We start from the raw sequence: 22,438 nt of genomic DNA, 5'->3' as shown, positions 1-22,438 counted from the left end.
TGATATAAAGTTTTGCATACAAGGTTGCTCTTGACAAAACATTTCATTTTAAGAGGATTTCCTCTCGTTTTTCTCACTCTTGATCAGTCATTTTTCTGCATATGTTTTGGACACATGCCTTTCTAGGCTTGTTAGAAATGCTCTGTATATAATATGCAGATGTCCCAAAGCTGTCAAAACAAAAATTCCTCAGCTCACTCATGTCTACTGAATATGCTTTTTAAGATTAAGAGATAAAATAAAGCTTTCCAAAGTAGTTAAAGCCACAGCTTTGAATTCTAAACCAAAGTATGTCCAGTCCAGGTACTGTTCTCCCTTAAAACATATGTCTTTCCTGAAACCAATTAGAATGAATGACTTTAGGAATAGAGGAGTGCTGGGAACATCTTATCCTTTCATAAAACAGAGACCCAAACGGGTTGAAAAGATTCAGATTGGGAATTGAGAGACTTGCATATACTCCTAGTTTGCTCCTGGATTGTTCAGCAAAAATGTTGCAATTTATTAATATGTTTATTAATAATGCAACCGAGGACAAACACTGAATTATTCACTAGGGATGCAAAATGGAAGAAGATGTGGATTTCTTGACCTCTAAGGGAGAAATACTACATGTAAGTAGGGATGCAAAAATGACCCTCAAGTGGGAGATCAAAATTGGACCAAGCATTAGGGAGTTACCTGCCTAGGTGTGAAAGCTGACACCATGCTAGCAGGTGAATGAATACATGGACATAAGCCTAGGCAGCCCTGAGTGATCCTTTCCATGCTTGTCTGCCTGTCTGTCTGTCTGTCTTGCTCTCGGTTTCTCTTTCTCTTCCCTCTTTCTTTTCCTTTTGTCAACGCCTTTCCCTCTCTGGCTGTGACAATTGTTTTAAATGGATCTCTTTTGACTTGCTTTTCTTGTCCTTGTGTCAGCTGGTGAATCATTTATTATATTTTAACCTGACTTGTTTCCTTTCTGCTTCTTTTTACTAATGTAGAGATAAATGGTTGGTATTTATTGAGTGGATCTATATGTCTTCATAAGAGATATGATGAAGTAGAGCATTTTAAACAAATCTCTCCTTGAAACACCTAAGCCAACTGCTTTTTATTTAATTTCCATGGATTGAGTTATTTGGATCCCAACAGGCCAGTAGTCCTGAGGGTGTCTGATGTTTCCTGCTCTTGGTTTTGTATGACTGGTGGCTTTGCTGTCCCCTTTGGGACTCAGTCTTTAGGGTGAATGCATCCAGAGGCCTTTTGCTTAAAGTGTTGTAGATAAAAACACTGAGGCATAGACTAAGAAAACACTTGACTTTCCAGCTCAATGGAGCAGTGATGGGAAGAGGACACAAGGAGTCCTGGCCTATTAGGGCAGAAGAATTGGTATGAAAGCTTTCAGCCCTGACATTGGGCCACTAAGGAGCTGCTTTTCACTGGTGCAGGCTCTTAAGGGTGGAAGGACTGATCACAGCTAGCCACATTAAATATGTAATTTTAGAAATGTGATCAAACAGACTTGCTTCCTGAGTTATGAAGCAAATCCTAAAGGGGACTAGAGAGCCTTTTTGTTTTCCATTTTTTAGTTAGTAATAGGTTGATTTATTTTTAGGGAGAATTATATTTAATTACTCAATCTTTTCAATAAAAAATGATTAGCAGCAGCAGGGAAAGTAATTAAAAAGTCTAATTTTTCTTTCTTTTCAAAAGTATCAGTCCCTAAATTGGATGGTCCCATGGCTAGGGAAGCAGACAAAGTTTTAACAGAACTTTTATTAGTTTATTAGAGCTATCATAACACAGTACTACAAACTGGGTGGCTTAAAACAACAGAAATGTATTCTCTCACAGTTCTGGGGGCCAGAAGTCCAAAATCAAGGCATTCCTAGGGCCATGCTCCCACTGACAGCTCTGGGGGAGAATCTGTGCCATGCCTTTCTCATAGCTGTTGGTGACTGCCAGCACTCCTTGGCATTCCTTGCCTTGAGATGCATCACTCTAATCTCTGCCTCCATCTTTACATGGTGCTTATCCTGTGTGTGTCTTTGTTTATTCTAATCCAGTATGATTAGACCCTATTTCTAAGTAAGATCACATTCACATGTACTAGGGGTTAGGAGCTCAATATATCTTTTGGAGGGACACAATTCAACTGCTAACAGGGACTACAGTCTCTGGTGAGGAAGACAAGATGGACCATGGTGCTTGGGCAGAGGGGGGCTATACTCACATTTAGAAAGAGGTGCATTACCTGGCCTACATGGGACAGTCTCAATTTAGGGACAACAAGTTTTGATCCTACTGCTGCCCCAATCTGGAATATCAGACTTGTCATTCAGTCCAAACACCAGGTTGGCTAGGAAATGAGGGCCTCCTCATTAAGAGGAGACTTTATCTTTGAATCCACTTTGTGATGTGGTAGAAAAAGCACTCAACTTGGAGTTGTAAAATCTGGGTTCAGTCTTTTCTAAATGTCCACCTGCTCCATAACTTGGAAGCACATAAGTAAAGATCTTTGGCCCTCAATTCACATTTCTATAAAAATGTTTTATAAAATAGTATCTACCCACCACAATTTTATAATAAGCTTAAGTGAGAAAAGGGTGTATGAAACAGTTTTATAAAGTATCAAACTTTTTTTTCCTGTATGAAAATTATTTCTCCTCTTTGCCTGGCCCAGAACCTTTGGTTATTTATTATGTTTTAAATGTTGATTGGATTCTTCCCACACCCAGAGTGGGCAAACATGAATTACAGCTGGGCAGGTACCATCTGTTCTATTGCTTCAGAGCTCAGTGGCCCCAGTGAGTCATCAAACCCCTTGGTGGCCTTAATCTCTTAGCACCTGGAGCTACTGGCTGGAACAAATTTTCTTTTTAAACATATTTTTGTTGATTTCAGAGAGGAAGGGAGTGAGATAGAAACATCAATGATGAGAGAGAATCATTGATCCACTGCCTCCTGCACATCCCAGGGATTAAGCCTGCAACCTGGGCATGTGCCCTGACTAGGAATCGAACTATGACCTTCTGGTTCATAGGTCAATGCTCAACCACTGAGCAACCCTGACAGGACTGGAACAGATTTTTATCTGGGTGGGTAGTTAGAGCCTAAGCCTTGTAGTCAAGCCTATAAGTAAGTCTTAAGGCAGCAGAGCTGATGATAAAAGGAAAAAAGTGTTTCTTTAGATGTCCTCCCTCCTCCAAAGCATAGAGATGAGCATGCAGCTCTCTGCTTGTCGGTGATGAAATCAGCAGGCTCCATCGTTCAAGACAAGTGGCGAGAAAGAACTGAAATCAGGTACCAAATGCCACTAAAGAGAATATATTTTACACAACAAAAAAGGCCCCAATGCAAATTAGAAGAAATATAGGGAGACCTCCAAAAGATAGGTCAAATTTTTTCAAGCAGATAATTATAGGCTGGGGGTGGATAAATCTTATTAGCCTCTCTCTACTTCATCTCTTCCCATAAAACACTGATGAAGAGAAAGCCATACTCAATTCAAGTCTGGTCAGCTGGCCTGAGACAGCTGTCTAGTCGGAATGCCTGTGGTCAGGCTGTGGATGCCTACTCTCGTCACTGCCCACAGCTCCTCCCCAGAATGCAGGTGGAGACAGTCAGCCAGGCACAAAGCTCCGCCACTCAAGTGCCCACATCAACTTACTGAGACTTGGTTACTTCTCACTGTCTGAAGAATGATCCCTTTAGGCGGCAATTTTCCAGTTAAATTTCTCCACTCAAGTTTGAGAACTCAAAATTAATGAAGTTGTTAGTATTTCTTAAAATGTCTTTCATGGCAGGCAGCTAGAAGGTGTGGATTTATCACCACTGATCCTGGTGGCCTCTTTAGTTCATACAGAGCTATGGGCTGAGCCACCACAAACATCCTTAAGGAGACAGGAGTCTTGGCCTTAACCCTGGCTTTAGTCTGCTCTGCAGTAGGTCTCAGGGTGAGCACACAATCTCTGTGCTCTGGGGTGAGCCCCAAAGGCACTCTTTGTGGCAATGAGCCTAGCTGCCTTCAGAATTATGTCTCTGTTTTCTGGGCTCTGGGAGAGCAGCAACAAGTCTTACTCACTGTTGTATTTTTATCAACTCCAACATCTGGCACTAGACCAGGCACACAGAGATGGTGATGGGAGCAGGTAGGCCTTTAATTCAGTCTAAGCTGAATAACATATGATAAAGAAGGTGAAGAGGCTCTGGAATTACAGCTTCACTCAGTCAAGAATCATCTCTTCACATCTGTGAGTCAAAAGCAGTGATGGTGCTGACTTTGGCCTTCCCGTTAAACATTGGGCAATGTCTGGCCAATGGTTTGGGAAATCATGAGGATTCTAGATGACAAGGATACACCACAAAGAATAAATGCAATCTTCCCTGAATCACACAGGAGGCAAACCTGCCTTTTTTTTTAATTCTGTATTTTATAAAAGTTGAATGACTTTGAAAACAAATTCGAATTTTTATCCAGACTCGTTTTTATCACAAATTTGATTAAAAGGCAGTAACAATACAAAGAACCAGATTGCAATTACTTATAGACACTTGCCCTTATTATAAGATGACATTCAATGTCTGGCTGAAATAAAATCAACAAGTAATTCTTATCTGGACTCTCCTGACAACTACTGATCTTCCTCTCCCACTGGGGAGGCTTAGGACTAGCAGGAAACCTCCCAGCACAGTATAAACCTAAACTGTCCTAGGGTTTCTGATGCACTTATTTTTTTTTAAGTTTGAAATGAAAGGTACAGTTAATATTAAACAAGACTAACTGCATTATGGATGAGAGATAGCAGTGAGTGGAAGATCTCTGTTAGGTGCATTTTAAATAGCTCAGGCCCAAGGGCAGAGCCTGGGCATCAGGAATAGGTAAATATGCCCAGAAGGGAGCTAGAACTCAGTGCTGTACTAGGTTCATAAATGCTTAATCCAATCAGGCCTCATGCGTGTCTTCCCTCCCTGGAAGCCTTCTGCATTCATCATGCACAACTTTTATGAGTGTCTTCTATGTGATGAGACATAGTGAGGAGCAAATGCAGCTTAGTGCCTGCCCTCAAGGGGTCCACTCTAGAGGAGTTTAAAAGAAAAAAAAATATCCACCTGGAAATACATTAGCTCTCCTCCAAAGCTGATCTTTCCTCTGCAGAGGCCCAGCTCCCATGAGTTGTTAGGATGAGCACAAAGAATAAGGAATCCTATATCAGGTAAATATGGCCTCCTGGGGACACCTAGAACAGGACCTAGCAGGATGAGTAGGCAGATCCCTGAGAGACAAAGTGACTATAAGGAAAGAATTCAGTTTTATAGTTAGAGAATCCACTCTATGTGATCTTATTAAGTCCAGTTTCTACAAATGTTAAAATGGAATGGGTGGAATGTGGCCTCTATTTCTGAGTTTGTTGCAGAATCAAATGAATTAAAATATCTAGAAATGTGTTTAGGCACCTTCAAAGAGATACTCAAATGTAAGGGAGTCACTTGAGGGGCTCAGAGGACCTGCAACCCTCACAATAACAATCTTTTCTTAAGAGATCTCTATTATTAGAAACAGTCTTGGGTTAGAATCCTATATCCGAAAAATCACAGTCAAAATGCAAATAAGCATTACATGTAATGACTGATTAGGGAATGTTGGGAATATCATAAAGGCTGGAGGTTTGGGGGGGGGGGGCATTAGATAACACAGCAAAAAAGCCTTCAGGATACAGAATGCATCCTGAATCTGGATAGGACTGGCCTGAGTGTTGACAGAAGACTAAAGGCACAGAAAGACTTCCTTTGTGTTTTGGGGGATGAGGGACCCATGGAGAGCCATGGAGAAGAAACTAAAATTCACAGCTTCCTTGAGATGATAATTTGTACATCACAAATAACTATCAAAAATATACTTACCATATCGGCTGCGATGAGACAGAAAAGGGAAAGAATCTTTCATTATCCAGGTCAGATTCCATGCAAAAGAATCAGGAACAGGAGAAGGCAGGCTTGTCGGTGACTCTAAGAAACTGTGACCTGGACATAAAAAGAGAAGAATAATAATCCATCTGTTGGGGATGTATCATATCACTTTTTAAAAGAAAGTTTATAAGAAGCTTTCATGACATCTATTGGAAAAGAAGGCGAGAAAGACCAAACCACTAGAACATTGAATTGACCTGAGGACCTCAACGCACATTTGCTACCAAGGGCAGCCAAACCTCAGAAGTCTGAATCTTGTGACCAAGGGCCTGCCAAGACTTCTGGGAGATGAACTAGAAGCCAGGCCACTTAATGGCTTGGTCTAATAGCTCTATCCCAGGAACTTGTGCAACTTTATATATAACTTCAATTCATCTCATCCAAATATTGCCTCTACTATACATTATGTTCAGACTTGTAACTTCATTAAATGTTGCTTATTTGGGTTGTCGCCTTATCAATGAGAAGGCTGAAATTGCACTCAAGTTATGAGTTTTTGACAATTATATTACTTTTTTTTAAATGGTAGGTCATGGGTTTTTTCCCCCAGAGCCAAGAGTCTAGAAAGCCACAAAGGATTAATGTTGCTCATTTGTGTGTGAGAAAAAAGGATTGAGAACAAAAGAGCAAAAGCAATATTATTCTTTTGTGTAACAGTACCTCAAGTGGGTATTGTGTGGTGAAAAGTAATCTCATCTGAGGCCACAGACGTCGACTTGGGGACACATTTAAGTTTCTTAGACTTTTAAATACTTAAATTAATTTACAAATCAAATGAACAGGCATTGCATGCTCTAATGCAGTACTTTCCTGAAATCCCCAACTCAGTCACCATTTGCTAATGTTTTAAGACAGGCAAGGCTTTTTCTGTTAAAGAAGGGATGTGAGAATAAGTTCTGTTTGGTAAACAAATGTGTTGTCCAGATAGATCTTTCTGGTAGCATTTCTATAAAATAGGTCAAGAAGCAATTCACTGAAAGGGGGCAGGGTCTATAGAAAGGGGCAACGGGACTGAGAGAGGTGAGGCCCATGTCCAGATAGGTCTACTTCGGGCATGTTTGAGTTTATTAGACTTTCAAATAATTAATAATAAGAACTAAGCACATATGGACCAGGCACTATGTTAAGTGCTTTAAATATCTGATTACATTAACTTTTTATAACCTTGTGGATAGGTACTATTGTTGCTCCTCATTTTGTAGGCAGGGAAATTGAGGTGGAGAGAAGTTTAATATTCTGACTGTGGCCAAGAGACTAGAGTCAACAGACCAGGTTGATCTGATGCTATCACACACAGTATTTCAAGGACCCCCACAAACTATTGGAAGGTGTTCTACAGCTCTCCAAAAGCCCACTCAGGACCCCCAAAGGGCAATAGCTAAGGTCAGAGATCACCACTGAACATGCTCCAGAATGCGACAAGAGTGTGAGGATTTTTGAGAAGATTCTGGCAACTAATCCCTACAATGATCTTCATGTGAATAAAAATTAGCACTTCTGTGTCTGAGTCATCAGCGTAGCTCAAATTTTTAAGTAGTTTTGAAACAACAGGAAGATCAAACCTAGCTATTGATATATTTCCTGGTTTCCAAGTGAGGTCATTTTTCTTAAACATATAGTTTGGGAATGGTATTTACTTCCTGGATACGAAGCACCAAGCTACACTTCAGGAAGCTCTTATGAATCTGTGAGTGGGCACAGAATGACAGATGACTTTTAATATGGACAAGGTCCAGGTTATATATTCACCAATAAAAAAAATCTAAAATGATTTAAAAGGAAGGGATCTGAGGACTGAATCATGGCCCAGCAAGAGCCATGGGTGTCACTGTGGGTCATCCTTAAAGATAAACTTGAAGCATTTTGCATCAAAAAATTCCAATAAATTATTGGGCATCTTCAAAGTTGAGTACTGGAGAGAAAGCAGAAATGTTTCTCTCGCCCTTACAGGAAGCTTTAGAATTTCTGCCAGGAGGCTAAGCTCACATGAGCCTCAGAGGTAGGTGGGTAGTGATTTACTGCATAAGGCTGAGCGTACAAATAGAGAGATCAGCCAAAAGGCTGGGCCTCCTCACCTGAGAAGGAAAAGACTAAGAAAACGCAGCCAGTACGGATGAAGTTATCTGCCAATATTGAAAGCACTAAGGCATATGTGAATTCTAGCCAACGTTCATGGAATATTTATAAATTTAGAACATCAAGAAGGAAGCATTTCTGTGTTTAATAAGCACATGGAAGAAGCTCCCTATTTACTTCCCATTGCTGCCCTTGCCCCCCTCACGCCAGCAGAGAAAAGCGATGCCAAGAGAAGCAATCCATGTAAGCAGGGGAAAGGCTTGTGGTTTTTTTGGTGGTGGTGGTGGTGGTGGTGGGTTTTTTGTTTTTGCTTTTGGTGCTTCCTCTGAAAATGTGAGGAATTTAAGTGAAATTGGCCTGACCAGAACCGATGGATGGGATGAAATGTGTGTGATTAAAACCCACTGGACCAAGAAGAGTGTACTGGCTGCTGAGGAAGAGGGTTAAAACAGATAGGAAAGGGGAAAGTAGGAGCAAGAGCTTCCGGGCTCCCAGTGAGGCTCGCACGGACACCACCTGAGGAGAAAAAGGAGAGAAATGCACTTTGAAACTCCCAACTTCTAGATACCACTCTTGCCAAAACCGGTTTGGCTCAGTGGATAGAGCGTCAGCCCGCAGACTGAAGGGTCCCGGGTTCGATTCCGGTCAAGGGCATGTACCTTGGTTGCGGGCACATCCCCAGTAGGAGGTGTGCAAGAGGCAGCTGGTCGATGATTCTCTCTCATCGATGTTTCTAACTCTCTATCCCTCTCTCTTCCTCTCTGTAAAAAATCAATAAAATATATTTTTTAGATACCACTCTTTTTCAAAGCACCTCACTTTCTCATGTCCCCAGTAGATGCTGTGGTTCATCACTATAACAATTCCCCTGCAAACAATGCAACTTCTTTGCCTCTTTCCTCCTCCACAATTGTCCTGAGCAGCTGGATGTGGTGGTAGGAGAGGAGGGAAACAGAAGGGGAGGAGAAATAGACCACAATGCTGGGATGCCTCATTTTATATTCAAAGCCACAAACCTCAAAAGTACCCTCAGGACTGCCCTGGAATCCTACTGCATTCCCTGACCAACTCAATTTACCTCCCTCTCTCCAGCACCACCACTTCCAACTCTCTCTTACCCCTCAAACCTCCAATACCCACAGTTTCTCCACCTTCTCAGCCAGTATTCTTGTTTATTTCATTGAGAAGAGAAAAGCTAATTTCCCAGCTTGCAGGCGTCAGTACCTCTATAGGCTACCTTCTCTCCTGTCATATACTGTGTATTCTCATAAGCAGTGGCAGCCTCTTTAGTTGGGCGCTAATCTCATCTCTTTTCAAGGAATATGCTCTCGCAATAGTTCCCCCTTTCTCCTACATCAGTTTTGTCCCTTTACCATCAATCACATCTGCAGCAAATATATACCAATTTCCTTGACCGTCACACTCACCTTCAGCCACTGTCCCATCACTCTGCTCTTTGTTACAGATCAGTGTCTTCAAATATTTGTCTATGCTTCTGTCTCATTTCTTCCCTCCCATTTTCTCTTAAACTCAATAAAATCAAGACTATCTCCACTACTCCAAGTCAAGGTCATCAGCGACCCCAACTTGCAGGTACAATGGACACATCTCAGTCCTTAACTTATTAGTCCTCTCAGTTGCACTGGACCCTGCCAACCATCCCCGCTTCTTGGATTCCTCGTATCCTGGTGACCACATAGTCCTTGGTTGCCATACTCCTTGCCTCCTGCTTCAGTGGCAAATCCTCTTTACTATTCTTTGCCAGATCCTCCCCATCTTCCAGGCTGTGCCAAATGAGCATTCTCTGCTTTCCAGCAGCAAATGCGTAGATTTCATGGCTGAATACTGTTTCATTACAGCAGCTTCAATCAGCTGACAAAGACAAAGACCATAAATTCCAAGTGACCCCAGGACATGCGACCCTTCCTAGACTTCAATGAACAAGGGACTTGTTTGAAACAATCACATACAGACTTAGAAACTCATTCTCTCCTATCCACAGTGCTGATTTTCAGTTCTGAATTAGCTCAACCACCTTATATCCCTCTTCCTAAGGTTTAAAAACTCTGACTTTTCTTCCTTAGAGAAATAGTGAATTTCTCCTTGCCTGACATGTAAATAAGCTCAGCTTTGGTTTGGGTTTGTGTGTGAATGATTTTTGGGGGGTGGTCCTCTATTTTAATTGGCAATTATTAAAAGTTGGGAAACTTGGGCCTTTTCTCCACCTAAACTTACTCTCAAGATGCACCTCATCTAGTTTCATAGATTTAAAACACATCTATATACCAGCACTATCAAATTTATATCTCTATACCCAACTTCTCCCCTGAACAACATAATATACTGGTATATCCAGCTGCCAATTTGGAATATTCATTTTATTGCCTGATGAGTATCTCAAACTTAACATATGAAAAATAAATACTGTCATTCCTCCTGAACCCCGGGTGTTCCGCTTTTCAGAATGTAATTGCTTGGGCCCAAAACCAAAGAGGAATCCTTGACATCATTCTTTTTCAAACACTCCACATCAATTCATCAACCTTTACCTGAATGTTACTCCTCATTTCTCTCACATTACCTTTCATCCTATGACATTTCAAGCTGGTCTCCCTGTTTCTACTATTGCTCATCGTGAAAGGTGTTCTCCACACAGCAGTTAGATGGACACTTTGGCCCTGAAATCACTTTCACGTTTCTTGCCATTGTCTACTCCTTGAAGGCCCCACGTGACTGGACCCTTGGTTCTCTGATCTCATATCCAACCATTTTTTCCTTGCTCATGGAGCTCTAGCCTACAGGCATCCTTGTTTTGCCTAAAACTGGTAATGCTCGCAGCCTAGAGAACTCCTCTTCCTAGGCACAGGTAGTCATCCCCTCTCCCCATCCAGATCTCTGCCCAAGTGCCACCTCCTCAGAAATAGCTCTTTATCATCCTGTTCAAAATGTCCCTCCCAACAAACTACTCTTTATCCCCTCCCCCTGCATTTACTGTTTCTTAGATTTATATTAATTTATTTAATATGTATCTTCTGAACTAGTCACTGCTACATCCCCATGCTTGGCACATCATAGACACTAAATAAATATTTGTCAAATGAATGAAACCAGAGTCCTTGAGAAAACTGATAGCTGTAGGCTAATCACATAGTCTGTGGAACCTCAGTGCTCTGAAAAAGATGGTAAGGATAAGAATGATGTACATTCTACCAACTCTCAGGGTTTTGGCAGGGCCATATGAGAATGTGTGCAAGATGTACCCTTTAAATATCAGTCATGCCATTCTTGAAGTTTTATTCACCTATCTCTGCCTCAGAATCCATCATGAATGGGAGTCTTGGTTCCTCTCCTTTTATTTTGGATCTTGAATACAATTTCCAGAAATCTAAAGTGTTCCCAAAGAGCTGCCATTCTATTACTCACTGCTTAATTATTAGCTCTGCCAACTGTCCATGATCTCTGCTATCCCAGTTTCAGCCAGTTAGCCATATCTCTATTTCCCACTCTGTGTCTGTTTATCCCTAAGCCAGTGCACATATTCTAGTGAAAAGATCACATGTGTTGGCATAAATAATGAAGAGCTACATGTGTGTGGTGGTGATTTACATGAATACCCTAGGTTCACCAGTAAGCATGTTTTACAAACCTACATCAATAAGATGTAAAAATGCCTCTCTTCTAAACACTCTTTGGAACTGCTCCTGCCTTGCCTTGTACACATTTTAATTATTTATTTTCCTTCCAACAATGAAACAATCAGTGACAGCCTGCTGGTTTTCCCTTGCATTTCAAAACACACTTAATAATGCATTCCTGTACAATGATTTTGTGTCACACAAAGCAAAGCTTAATGGGTCAACTGGTGGTGGTGAGCAGGCACTGCAAGGCTGGGCACAGAGCGGAATTGGCAGCCCTAGAGAACTGCTTTCAGTATCCACTGTGTTTAGCCCGTCTCTGCTCAGCCACAGAAACTTTCTCAGTGCATTTCTATGACTACTAGAGTCAGCAGTGATGTTGAAGGTTAAAGAGCAAAGTTAGCAGATGTGGCCGTTGTCCTAAGCACACAGACCTCCCACACCTTCTCTAGGCCTGGGAAACGGGGATGCTGAACTAGGTTCACTCAGGTCCTCTCCAGGTCACACATCGTCAGTTCTCCAGTTTGCTTTACTTCTCCTCCAGCTGGCTCATTGAGAGAGAAGCTATTAGTCTCAGGGGCGGCATCTGAATGGAGCTAAATGGCCCCCACTGCACTTCACCTTTCTCTAAGCTCCACTCCCACACTGCCAGGGAAGGTTCTCATTCTTCTAGTGGCTCAATTCTTGAAGCAACATTATTATCTGCTATAATATTCTCTTGTACAGTTTCATTTGAACAAGTTTCTTGCCTCCCTATAACCCCAAAAGGAACTGCGGGTAACTACTGAGTTCATTCAGTGGTGAATCACATCTGTCAGTCAATAAAAGCAGCACTCCTTCCCCAGGCACAGCATTAAGGACTATTGAGGGAGATAGAAAGGAAGTTGTTATGTCGGCCCCTGCCTTTAGGAAGCAGATTACCTGCAAGTATACTAGACCCACACTAAAAAGGGACAAAGTGATTACTGTAGAAATAGCTGAAATTTGCAGCTTTCACATTTTGACTACTACTTATTTTTTTGGCCTTATTTGCCACTCAGGGTCCTTCCACATTCTATTGTTTCAATTACTCACAAGTCTCCAAACTTTTGGTCAAGTGGATCTCTGCCTAAAATGTCCTTTTCCACCCCCTGCTATCCTAAATCCTACCCTTTCTTAAAGGCCCAATCCAAATCCCACCTTCTCCAAAGTTTCCCATCTTCCCTGAGCTGACTCCCTGGGATTCAGCATGGACCAAAATAAAACTTGAACTGGACCTACCCAACCTCCTTAACCACCACTGCTTATTACCACTCAGGGCAGTGACAGATAGGCCATTTATCAAACATGTTGATCCTGACAATGGAGTATAATAGTATATTTCACTTACAAATCTCAGGCACACATATTTAGAAAAAAAAAGGGGGGGGGAGGGGGATTTTTCATGGAGCTGTTGTTTAGTCTCATGTAGAATATGCTTCTCACTGTCAAGGTCAGGGTCATATCAGAGGCATCTTCTGGTCATGTCTACAAAGGCTACTAGATAATAAAGGCAATGTGACATTTTATGCAAACCTTTCAGAATTTGTGTCCCAAGTTGCTACATTTTTACTTATCTAGAGATGACCTCATTCTCTCACACAAGGGCTCCTGAATGGCCTGTGAGCCCTGTAATGTCTTCTCTTGCTCTGGAACCTCTGCTCGAAGTGTTCTTAGACACTGGTCCTTCCTACCTAGCCAAGGTGGACTCTCAGGGTGGTAGCAAAGGAAGACTGACAGTTAAGAGGATATCACTCTCCAGGTGGCCTGATTCTACACACACACACACACACACACCTGAGCACTTCCCTTAGCAAGGGCAACATGACTATCTGTTTTGAGCCCATTTTTGTGGTTTGCTTGTACTCCACTCTTTAAGAAATTTACTCCATTATGATGATCAAGCCTATTTTCTCTCCATAAAATATGTTGACTAGAATAATAATCCAAAGGAAGACTTTGAACTGCCACAAGGCCTTTCATCTTGTGATCTCAGAAAGCTTTAACTGAGCACTAAATAATTAATATACTGCAAGTGACACAAAGACCAGACAGCCTGGAAAACCAAGTCCATCAATGAAACACTTTTCTCTTTCAGGGCAAGGGAGTGCCCGTAGTTTCTGGGTAAATTATACAAGAAGCTACAAACTGTCCAGAAACACCTGGCTCTTTTCTTTACTTGATGAGTCAAGTTGGGAAGAGACAGTTACCAGGGTGACCCAAGGGAAGGTCATGGCCCATTTTCACAAGACTTGGTGACCACAGAAGCATGGGTACTAACTATTAAACACGTTCATCATGACTTATGACTCACTGATGACTTTCAGAGCCATTCCCTCTCAAGCCCCATAATCATCCTGTTAGTTAACCCCTTTTCTAATCAAGAAGACTGAGGCTCAGAAAGCACAACTGCCCTACCCTAGGTCACAGAGAGTGAGAACCAGGATAGAACATACAGCTAAGGATGCTTGATATGTGGACTGAACAGGCATGCCACACTCCAACACAGATCTCTTGGAGATGATGTTGATTGCTCTGGAAAACAGATACCCTGAGTTAAATACAGCAGGAAGATTGATGAGGTTGTAGATGCCTGCAACATTCTCCTAAGTGAGGATGACAGAATTCCTTCAGGTCAGCTGGGCAGGTGACTTAGATTCACACACCTTTAGTGAATGCAGCTGGCTCTCCAGAGCCTCAAGCTCAGCTAGCACGGTTTCCATGGCAACCAGATCTGATGCTTGACCCTTGAGATGGAGTCTTAACTGGTCCAGGGTAAGGATGTTTGCAATGGAAAGAGGGAGAGATGTAAAATATTCTACTAACTTCTAGTCTTTTCAATCCTTCCTTATTTTTTCTTTTTCCAATTCCTCTTTATCTACTTGTCATCCCTCTCATTTCAGGGAAAAGAGATTGTCCTATAGGAGAACTTTAAATATCACATTGCTCAGAACAAAAACCTCACTCATGGGTGGGCACATTTCCAGAGCCTGGAAGCAGAATGCTCTCACAGGCTGGTGTGCTGGCTAGAGAGACCTGGGTTCCTGGGAACAGTGATGTTACTGTGCAACCTTGGATAAGCTACTTAACCTTTTGGAAGCTTTGTTTCTCTGCATATAAAACAGAACTCATCTACTTCCCTGTCCAACTGTAGAGACACTCTGAGAATTAATGAGACAGTATGTACAAAGCCCTCAGGCTCTTTTGAAGAAAGACACACTAGAAAATCCTTGTGCTGCTACCAAAGGGCATTGTCATAATGATGCATTTTAAAACATTCTTCACCTGTCTTACTAAAATAAACTCAGCTTGGATTAAAAATAGATAGGCCAACAGCCTAATTTGCTTCTCCTGGTTCTGATCCTGCAGTTCCTCTTTGCTTCCTTTCATCTTGTACTGTGAATATCAGTGGTCAGTGTTACCCTTGACCCCTATGCAGAGACCCAGGGTGAGAGAGTTGGGAAAGATGATAAAGACCATTTACTTTTGTCCTGCCACCACATATATGAGGAAGCTGAAACACAGGAAGCACTAATGCTTTAGCCAAGGTCATCTCATTAGTGAAAAATCAAGAATCTGGTCTTCTGACCCTTCATTCATTACCTCACCCAACCAAGGAAGAGGGGAATAAAGAAGGGAGGAGGGGAAAGAAATAGGGGCCCATGAATTTTTGCTCTTTAAACTGCAACTCTGCAATACTCAGGATGAAAAAGAAAATAATAAGAAAAAAAAACCACATGACTTCGTGTGTGTGCCTACTTGTATGCAGGCACAATATGAGGTGCTTTACAACCATTGTCAATGAATATCTCACAATTTTCTGAATGAGGGATTATTATCCCCATTTCCATTGAAGGACCTAAGGCTCAGAGAGGTTAAGTAACTTGCCTAAGGTCCTATAGCCAAAAGATATGGAGCCAAGAGTAATTAATTCATTTGATAAATATTTATTGAGTATCTCCTATGTGCCAAGCTCTTCCCTTGGCAGATAGGATGCATTAGTGAGCAGAATTAAACATCACCCTCTTGGAGCTTAAAGTATGGTGGAGCAGCAATCCAACCACCTCACAAATCCTTGTAACATCTCAATGTTGGCATGCATTGTAAAGGTGAGATACACAGCCCTATGAGAATGTATTAAAAAGGGACTTGACATCATCCATAAGGCCAGGGAAGGTTGCCTAAAAAATTCATGCTTTAGCCGAAGCCATTTTGGCTCAGTGGTAGAGCGTCGGCCTACGGACTGAAAGGTCCCAGGTTCGATTCCGGTCAAGGGCATGTACAGAGGCAGCTGGTCGATGTTTCTCTCTCATCGACATTTCTAGCTCTCTATCTCTCTCTCTTTTCCTCTCTGTAAAAAAATCAATAAAATATATATTTTTTTTTAAAAAAATTCATGCTTTAGTAGATGTGTAGAATTGACTAAAGACTTAGATGGGGTGGGGAAAACAGAGGCTGACATAACTTCCTTTGTATCTGCCTCAATAGTCCCAAGACTATCTCAGTCCAGAGCACCTGCTCCTCAATCACTACCAAGAAAAGTGAGGTGTCACTGAGGAACCCTGTTGTACGGACCTGCAGTGACGCCACTGTTTAATCCAGAACCTCTTAGAGAAGAGATGTAGATTCCACTAGAGAACAGAGATGTTGAATTACATGCAGCAGAAAAGCAGGTCAGATCACAGGTGTCTGCAGCATTCTCCTCACTGAGGACAAATGACCTCTCTGGCCCCTATCTCACTCTCTTTATCTAGTTAACACTAGTCACCCATTTTAGGACCCCAGTTTAAGCATCGATTTCTCAGGCAATTCCCCCTCCCCACAACCTTAAGAGTAAAGTGAAATGAAGATATGCCAGTTGTTACCAATTTGAAACCCGAATTACCTTCTGAAACAGTAAAGGGATAAAACTGCCCCTGGAACCACTCTTGCAGCCACCTAGCTCCTAATGATCAACCCATATTTGCATTTCCCTCACCACAGCCCTGACTAACATAACCAAATCCTTTCTTTCTTACTGCCAAGTTTTATTTTGCTTTAAGTAGTAGGTGAAGAGATTAAAGGAAGCAGCTGGAAAAAAGAGAAAAAAGAAGAGGGAGGAAATTGAAAGAAGGTATAAGGAATGGGCAGAAACAAAGAAGAAAGAAAAAGTGCATAGAAAGAAAGAAAGCATCCGGTATTTTTCCCTTACTTAGAAGTTACACGAGAAAGTTACTCAAAGTACCATTATAAAAAGGCCATAAAACACCTTGGGGGAAATATGAAAGGCACGCTGCCACCATACAGATGAGCACCCTGGAATTAGCTGCCAGAGCAATGTCTGAAAAGAGGAAATTCAATGGTTCACATGCTGCCTCCTCTCCCTTCCTCCTGACTTCCACCCTCCAAACCACCTGGCTCAGAAAGCAGAGGCAGTAATTTTGAGCCAGTAAGTATGAAGGAATGTCGGAGCTGTTATTTGCCTTCATGAAGCACATCTTGAGTGCATCTCTTAGAAAATATAATTTAATACACTCTTAGCTTCACTAAAGAAAACCAGAAAAAGTCCAGGAAGGTCTAAAGAAAAAAATCAAATATAACCCATATCTCCAGCACCCACACAACAATTGTTAACATTTTATGGTACACTAGAGGCCCGAGGCACAAAATTTGTGTAAGAATAGCCTTCCTTCCCCCAGCTGCTGGCACAGGCTTCTCTCAGGCACCAGAGACCCAGGCTGCCCTCTCAGCCCTGCTTTGTCCAGAAGGAAGTCTAGTCTAATTAGCATATTATGCTTTTATTATTATAGGTTGTTTTGTGGGTTGGTTTTCACACACTTATCAAGGTAGAATTTGGCTTAAGGACTGATAAGGAGAGGGCAGAAGGGAGTTCCTCTCAACTCATGAGATTTGTCTGAGGACTGATTTGAGGAGATGAGGTTATTCTCTGGAACTACGTGAGGGGTTTACACCAGTCAGCTCATACCCTAGACTAGAGCACAGATGCTGAAACTGTGGAAATTTCCATTCCAAGGCAACACAGGCTAAGAGGGAGCAAAGGCTGGTCAATAGCAGGAAGGGAGGCCTGAACCTGGGTGGACTTGGGACCCAAATGCAGAGAGACCAGAGGAGGCAGATACACTACTGTATCATCAGCACCATTGGGCAGGGAAGCAAGGAACTTCTGCTTGGTAGATGTCTATAAGGAAGTCACAAGAACCCAAAACTATAAAAAATGTATTATGTCAATGCTTTAACTTTAATAAGATGCCATACATTGGTTTGATGACTTGAAAGTGGAATTCCATCCCATTTTCAAAGGGACAGCCAAAGAGGGAAAACTGGAGCAGAATCCTCTCTCTTTGTGGCCAGTGATAACATCTGATAAATGTGCAGCAGCTCTCAAAGCCCAACCATACGCAATCAAGTATTTGATCTTCACGATGGCCTTGTGGGATAATTTTGTTAAAGCCCACCTTACAGTTCAGACACATCTATCTGGGTGTCCCCCGGATCTGTCGCTTGCTTCAAAAGACCCAGGAATGCCCCTTCTTCTAGCCTCCAACTTCTTTTCCAGTCATCACCTTGGGAACCACCACAGTCATCCTCAGCTCCCAAGACCAACCAACACTGGTTTTTTACGTCCCGCTTTTGGTGGGACAGTCCCGATTTTTAACAATTTGTCCCGCATCCCGCGGCGTTTTTAAAAAGTCCCGATTTTAAGCAGGACGTCTGATCCTTACCTTAACTCCTTATTGCCGAACAATCTTAAGCTCCCAAACTCGTCAGAGTTATCCCACTGAGGTGGAGGTTGCTGTCAACCGCCTGGCCAACCTGCATTTGCAGGCCTCCCACACATACCACTCTCTGGGCTTCTATTTTCACCCAGACAATGTGGCTCTGGAGGAGTAGGCTGCTTCTTTCAAGAGTTGGCAGAAAAGAAGCACGAGGGCGCTGAGCGTCTCTTAAATATGCAAGCTCGGTGCGGTGGCTGCATTCTCTTCAGGATGTGCTGGAGCCTCCCCAAGATGAGTGGGCAAAACTCAGGACACCAGGAAGCCGCCATGGCCTTGGAGAGGAGCCTGAACCAGGCCCTTGTGGACCTGCCTGCCCGGTTCTACCCACAGACCCTCAGCTCCCAGACTTCCTGGAGAACCACTTCCGGGGTGAGGAGGTGAAACTCATCAGGATGATGGGCGACACCTGACTCACCTCCGCACGCTGGCCACCCCTGGGCTAAGCTGGGCAATTATCTCTTCAACAGGTTCGCTCTCAGGCAAGACTAGAAGCCTTTGGAGCCAAGAGGCCTTTGAGAGGCCCCTATGCATCCCTTGCTGTCTGGCTTCTGCAACCATCAAGCCCTCTACCATGCTTTTAACAACCATGGAGCCCTCTTCTCTGCTTGGACCAAATGGAAACAATAAAGATTTTTGCTGCAAAACAAATTAATACATTAAAAACAAAACAAAACAATAAAAGCCCAACTTCCAGAGAAGGAAAATGAAAACCAAAGAGGTTAAGTCAGTGCTTCCTTTTTTTTTTTTTTTTTTTTTATCATGAAACACAGAGAAAATGCTAATATTTATATGGCCCATTGGGTTAAGTAGAAGCTGCCCAAAGTTAGAGGCAAATGGACTGAGGGCTTCAGCCACTCCTGGTCCAATCCAGCCTCCCAGAGTGCTGAGGGTTCAATAGACTGGTATTTCTTCTACACACCTGGCAGCCATCTGCGGCGCATGCAACACCAATATACACTGCTGGGGAAGGAAGCTCTGGGCTACAGTCACACTGCAAGAAGCCAAAGAGAGTGCCATCCACTCCGCATCTTGCCCTGGAAACATCTGAGACAGCAAATACAGATGCTAGTCATAAAAGAATTCTGGGCTTACTCTGTGGCAGCTAGGAAAAGCGCAGGTGTGCCCAACACTTTGTCATCACCCACACAATGCAGGTGATTTGGGTAAGGTTCTTGAAGTTGGATGTGCTGGGGCCCGAGGACATTTCCTTTAAGCATTTATAACTGCTGGGCTGCTTCACCAAAGGAAAAGGGCAAAATCCGGCTCCTTTCTCTACTCTGAGAAATGCACAAAATAATTTCACAGGATGGTTACTGAATGGCCAAAAAGTAATGATTACAAATGACTGAGTTAACTGCCATCCACGGCCTCATCTTTCATCACACCGGAGTCTTATCAGAAGTCTCATCAGGATTAGTGGCTCATCATGACTGATGACATTTGCCGACCAAGATGGCTTGGCTGCCTCCCTTGTCCTTTCAATCATAGTGGCAGGAAAGAGCCTTCTAAGGTTTGAGCATTATCTCTGAGAAATTGCTTTCGACAGTGATTCCAGGAGTGGCTTCCAAGATAATGGACTCTGCCTGCAAGTGACACTCTATCTCCCAAGACTTCCCAGGTCTTTCTGTCATTGGAGATTCTAGGCAGCACTGGGCATGATGGCCACTACTCCAGGTGGATAAGAAACAAAGCTTTGTAGCCTGCTGAATAAAAGATTATAGTCAATATGAGCAAGTTACACTCAGGCAGCACCTACACAACGTTAAACCTCTGGATGGAAAATGAAAGTATTTCCTGAGTTCCCCTAATATCTCCAAATGCACACCAAAGGTTTCCATCTCATCAGGATAATGTGCCGTATGTCAATCCAGCTCAAGAGCAGTCAGAAGTAAGCACTGAAAATATCTGGAGCAGGTAAATGAAGCACAAGCTAATTAAATAATACTACTTTTATCGCTAACAACTGTGCACCTGGAAAGCTGCTGTAGGAGAATTAAGTCATGTCCTTGCTAATTGCTCACATTTGGCAAAAGATTAGCACAGGGTGGGAGAGAGAGACATCATTTCACCCTGGGCCATGCACACAGGGTAAACCCTTGTTTTTTGTGCAGATATAGCCGGAGACTTTTGGAATCCCTACATCCTTGAATCACTTACCATTACCTCCTTAAAATGCATTGCCACAGTAGACATGAAACAACAATCACTCACTAAGTGACTTGTGACCACACTCACCCTAATAGTGTGAGACCTTCGAATTCTTATCTCAGCAAAATGACAATTTACTGTATATCAGGCAATTTGGAGTCATTTGCAAATAATAGAAAATGTGACTATTAAATTTGCCACTATTGAGAAATTACTGTTATCAGAAGATGAAAAAGTTAGAGGAATATAACCAGATATAAAGGTACTTTTCCAGATATAGTGAAATTCACTGAGAGTAACTGGGGGATGCAGACTCTGAACTGGGCAGAGTTGGGGGAGGCAATACCTGTTAGCACACACCCCAGAAGTCCTATCCGTGCTTTCCTCACTGGCCACATTTGTAGATTTATGCAGTTTTCCTCTCTGTGCTCTTTATCTTTATTCTGTTTGCCCACATTCAGGTCCAAGCAAAAAGCATTGCAGAAAATCTCCATCAGGTGCTTATGAAAGCTCTGAGCAATCATGAAGATTTTAAGTTGTGTCGGAGATAGAAAACTGACTAATGTTTTCAGATATTTTTTAATGGAAAAATAAAATGGAGTTCAGGGACCATAGACTTATAAGTTTAACAATGGTCTCTGGTAAAATTCTAAAATGTTTAATTAGCCAAAATTGATTTGGCTCAGTGGATAGAGCGTCGGCCTGCGGACCCAAGGGTCCCAGGTTCAATTCCGGTCAAGGGCATGTACCTTGGTTGCTGGCTCATCCCCAGTAGGGGGTGTGCAGGAGGCAGCTGGTCGATGATTCTCATCCATGTTTCTAACTCTTTATCCCTCTCTCTTCCTTTCTGTAAAAAAATCAATAAAATATATTTTTTAAAATAAAAAATAAAATGTTTAATTAACCAGGTGGCTTAGAAACCTTTAGAATCATATACTGACCATAGGGAGACAAAAACAGTTCAATAGGTTTTGACACGGTCTGATAAAGAATAATATCCTTACTATCAAAAGAGCAACACGCTCCCACACCTACATATCCCACCAAATAAAAAGTAAAAGAAGTACAAAATCAAGATCCTTCTAAAATAAATAGATCCTGATATCCACCCCCCCTCTCTCTACCTCATTCTTTCTGACACATACATACAAAACTACAAGACTAATTAACTTTTGAGAAAAGCTCAAATCCAACAGTAACCAAAGGAAAACAAATTAAGACTGAAATACTACTTTTTCTTATGGGATTAGAAAATATTTCAAAATAACATTTAATAATTTAAAACAAATTTTAAAATAATTATTCCCAAACTGATAAGGGGTAATAAAATAAATAATTGTATACATTCCTAGGAGTATAAATAATACATTTAATTATTTGTAATAATAATGTAATAAGGACTGACAATGAGTGCTTAGAACGGGTAAAGTCCTATGCACATTCATTCATTTTATTTATTTATCACAACTCTAGGAAACACATAGTGATATACTCCATTTGCATATGAAGACATTAAGATAAGGTGACTAGACGTCCTGCTTTTGGCGGAACAGTCCCAATTTTTAACAATTTGTCCCGTGTCCCACGGGACGTGGGACAAATTGTTAAAAATTGGGACTGTCCTGCCAAAAGCAGGACATCTGGTCACCTTACATTAAGAAGATAAGTTTCAGATGCTCTGGAGATTTTGATTCTTGTCATCTGGGGGAGGGAGGATGAAGATGATGGGGAGAGGATGAGAGGAGAATTGCAAAAGTCCCACAGGTGATTCTGATTTGGGCATAATTATCTTCCTACAGAGAAAACAAACTGTACTGTACTGTAGATAAGTGC

General features: G+C 42.0%; 1 protein-coding gene across 1 annotated transcript in view; it reads right to left on the bottom strand.

Annotated features, from left to right (window-relative positions):
* Nucleotides 1–22,438, bottom strand: part of ALK (ALK receptor tyrosine kinase) — a gene marked incomplete at its 5' end in the record, with an annotated part of 534,776 nt that overhangs the window by 371,533 nt on the left and 140,805 nt on the right. The window contains one exon of the mRNA XM_084900171.1: nt 5,887–6,006. Coding sequence (XP_084756297.1) covers nt 5,887–6,006 — 120 coding nt within the window. The remainder of the gene's footprint in view (nt 1–5,886; nt 6,007–22,438) is intronic.

This window comes from Pipistrellus hanaki (genome assembly GCF_964339955.1).
Source record: "Pipistrellus hanaki genome assembly, chromosome: 12".
Lineage (NCBI taxonomy): Eukaryota > Metazoa > Chordata > Mammalia > Chiroptera > Vespertilionidae > Pipistrellus > Pipistrellus hanaki.
The sequence above is the reverse complement of the archived record's forward strand: the minus strand, read 5'-3'. Positions and strand labels throughout refer to the sequence as shown.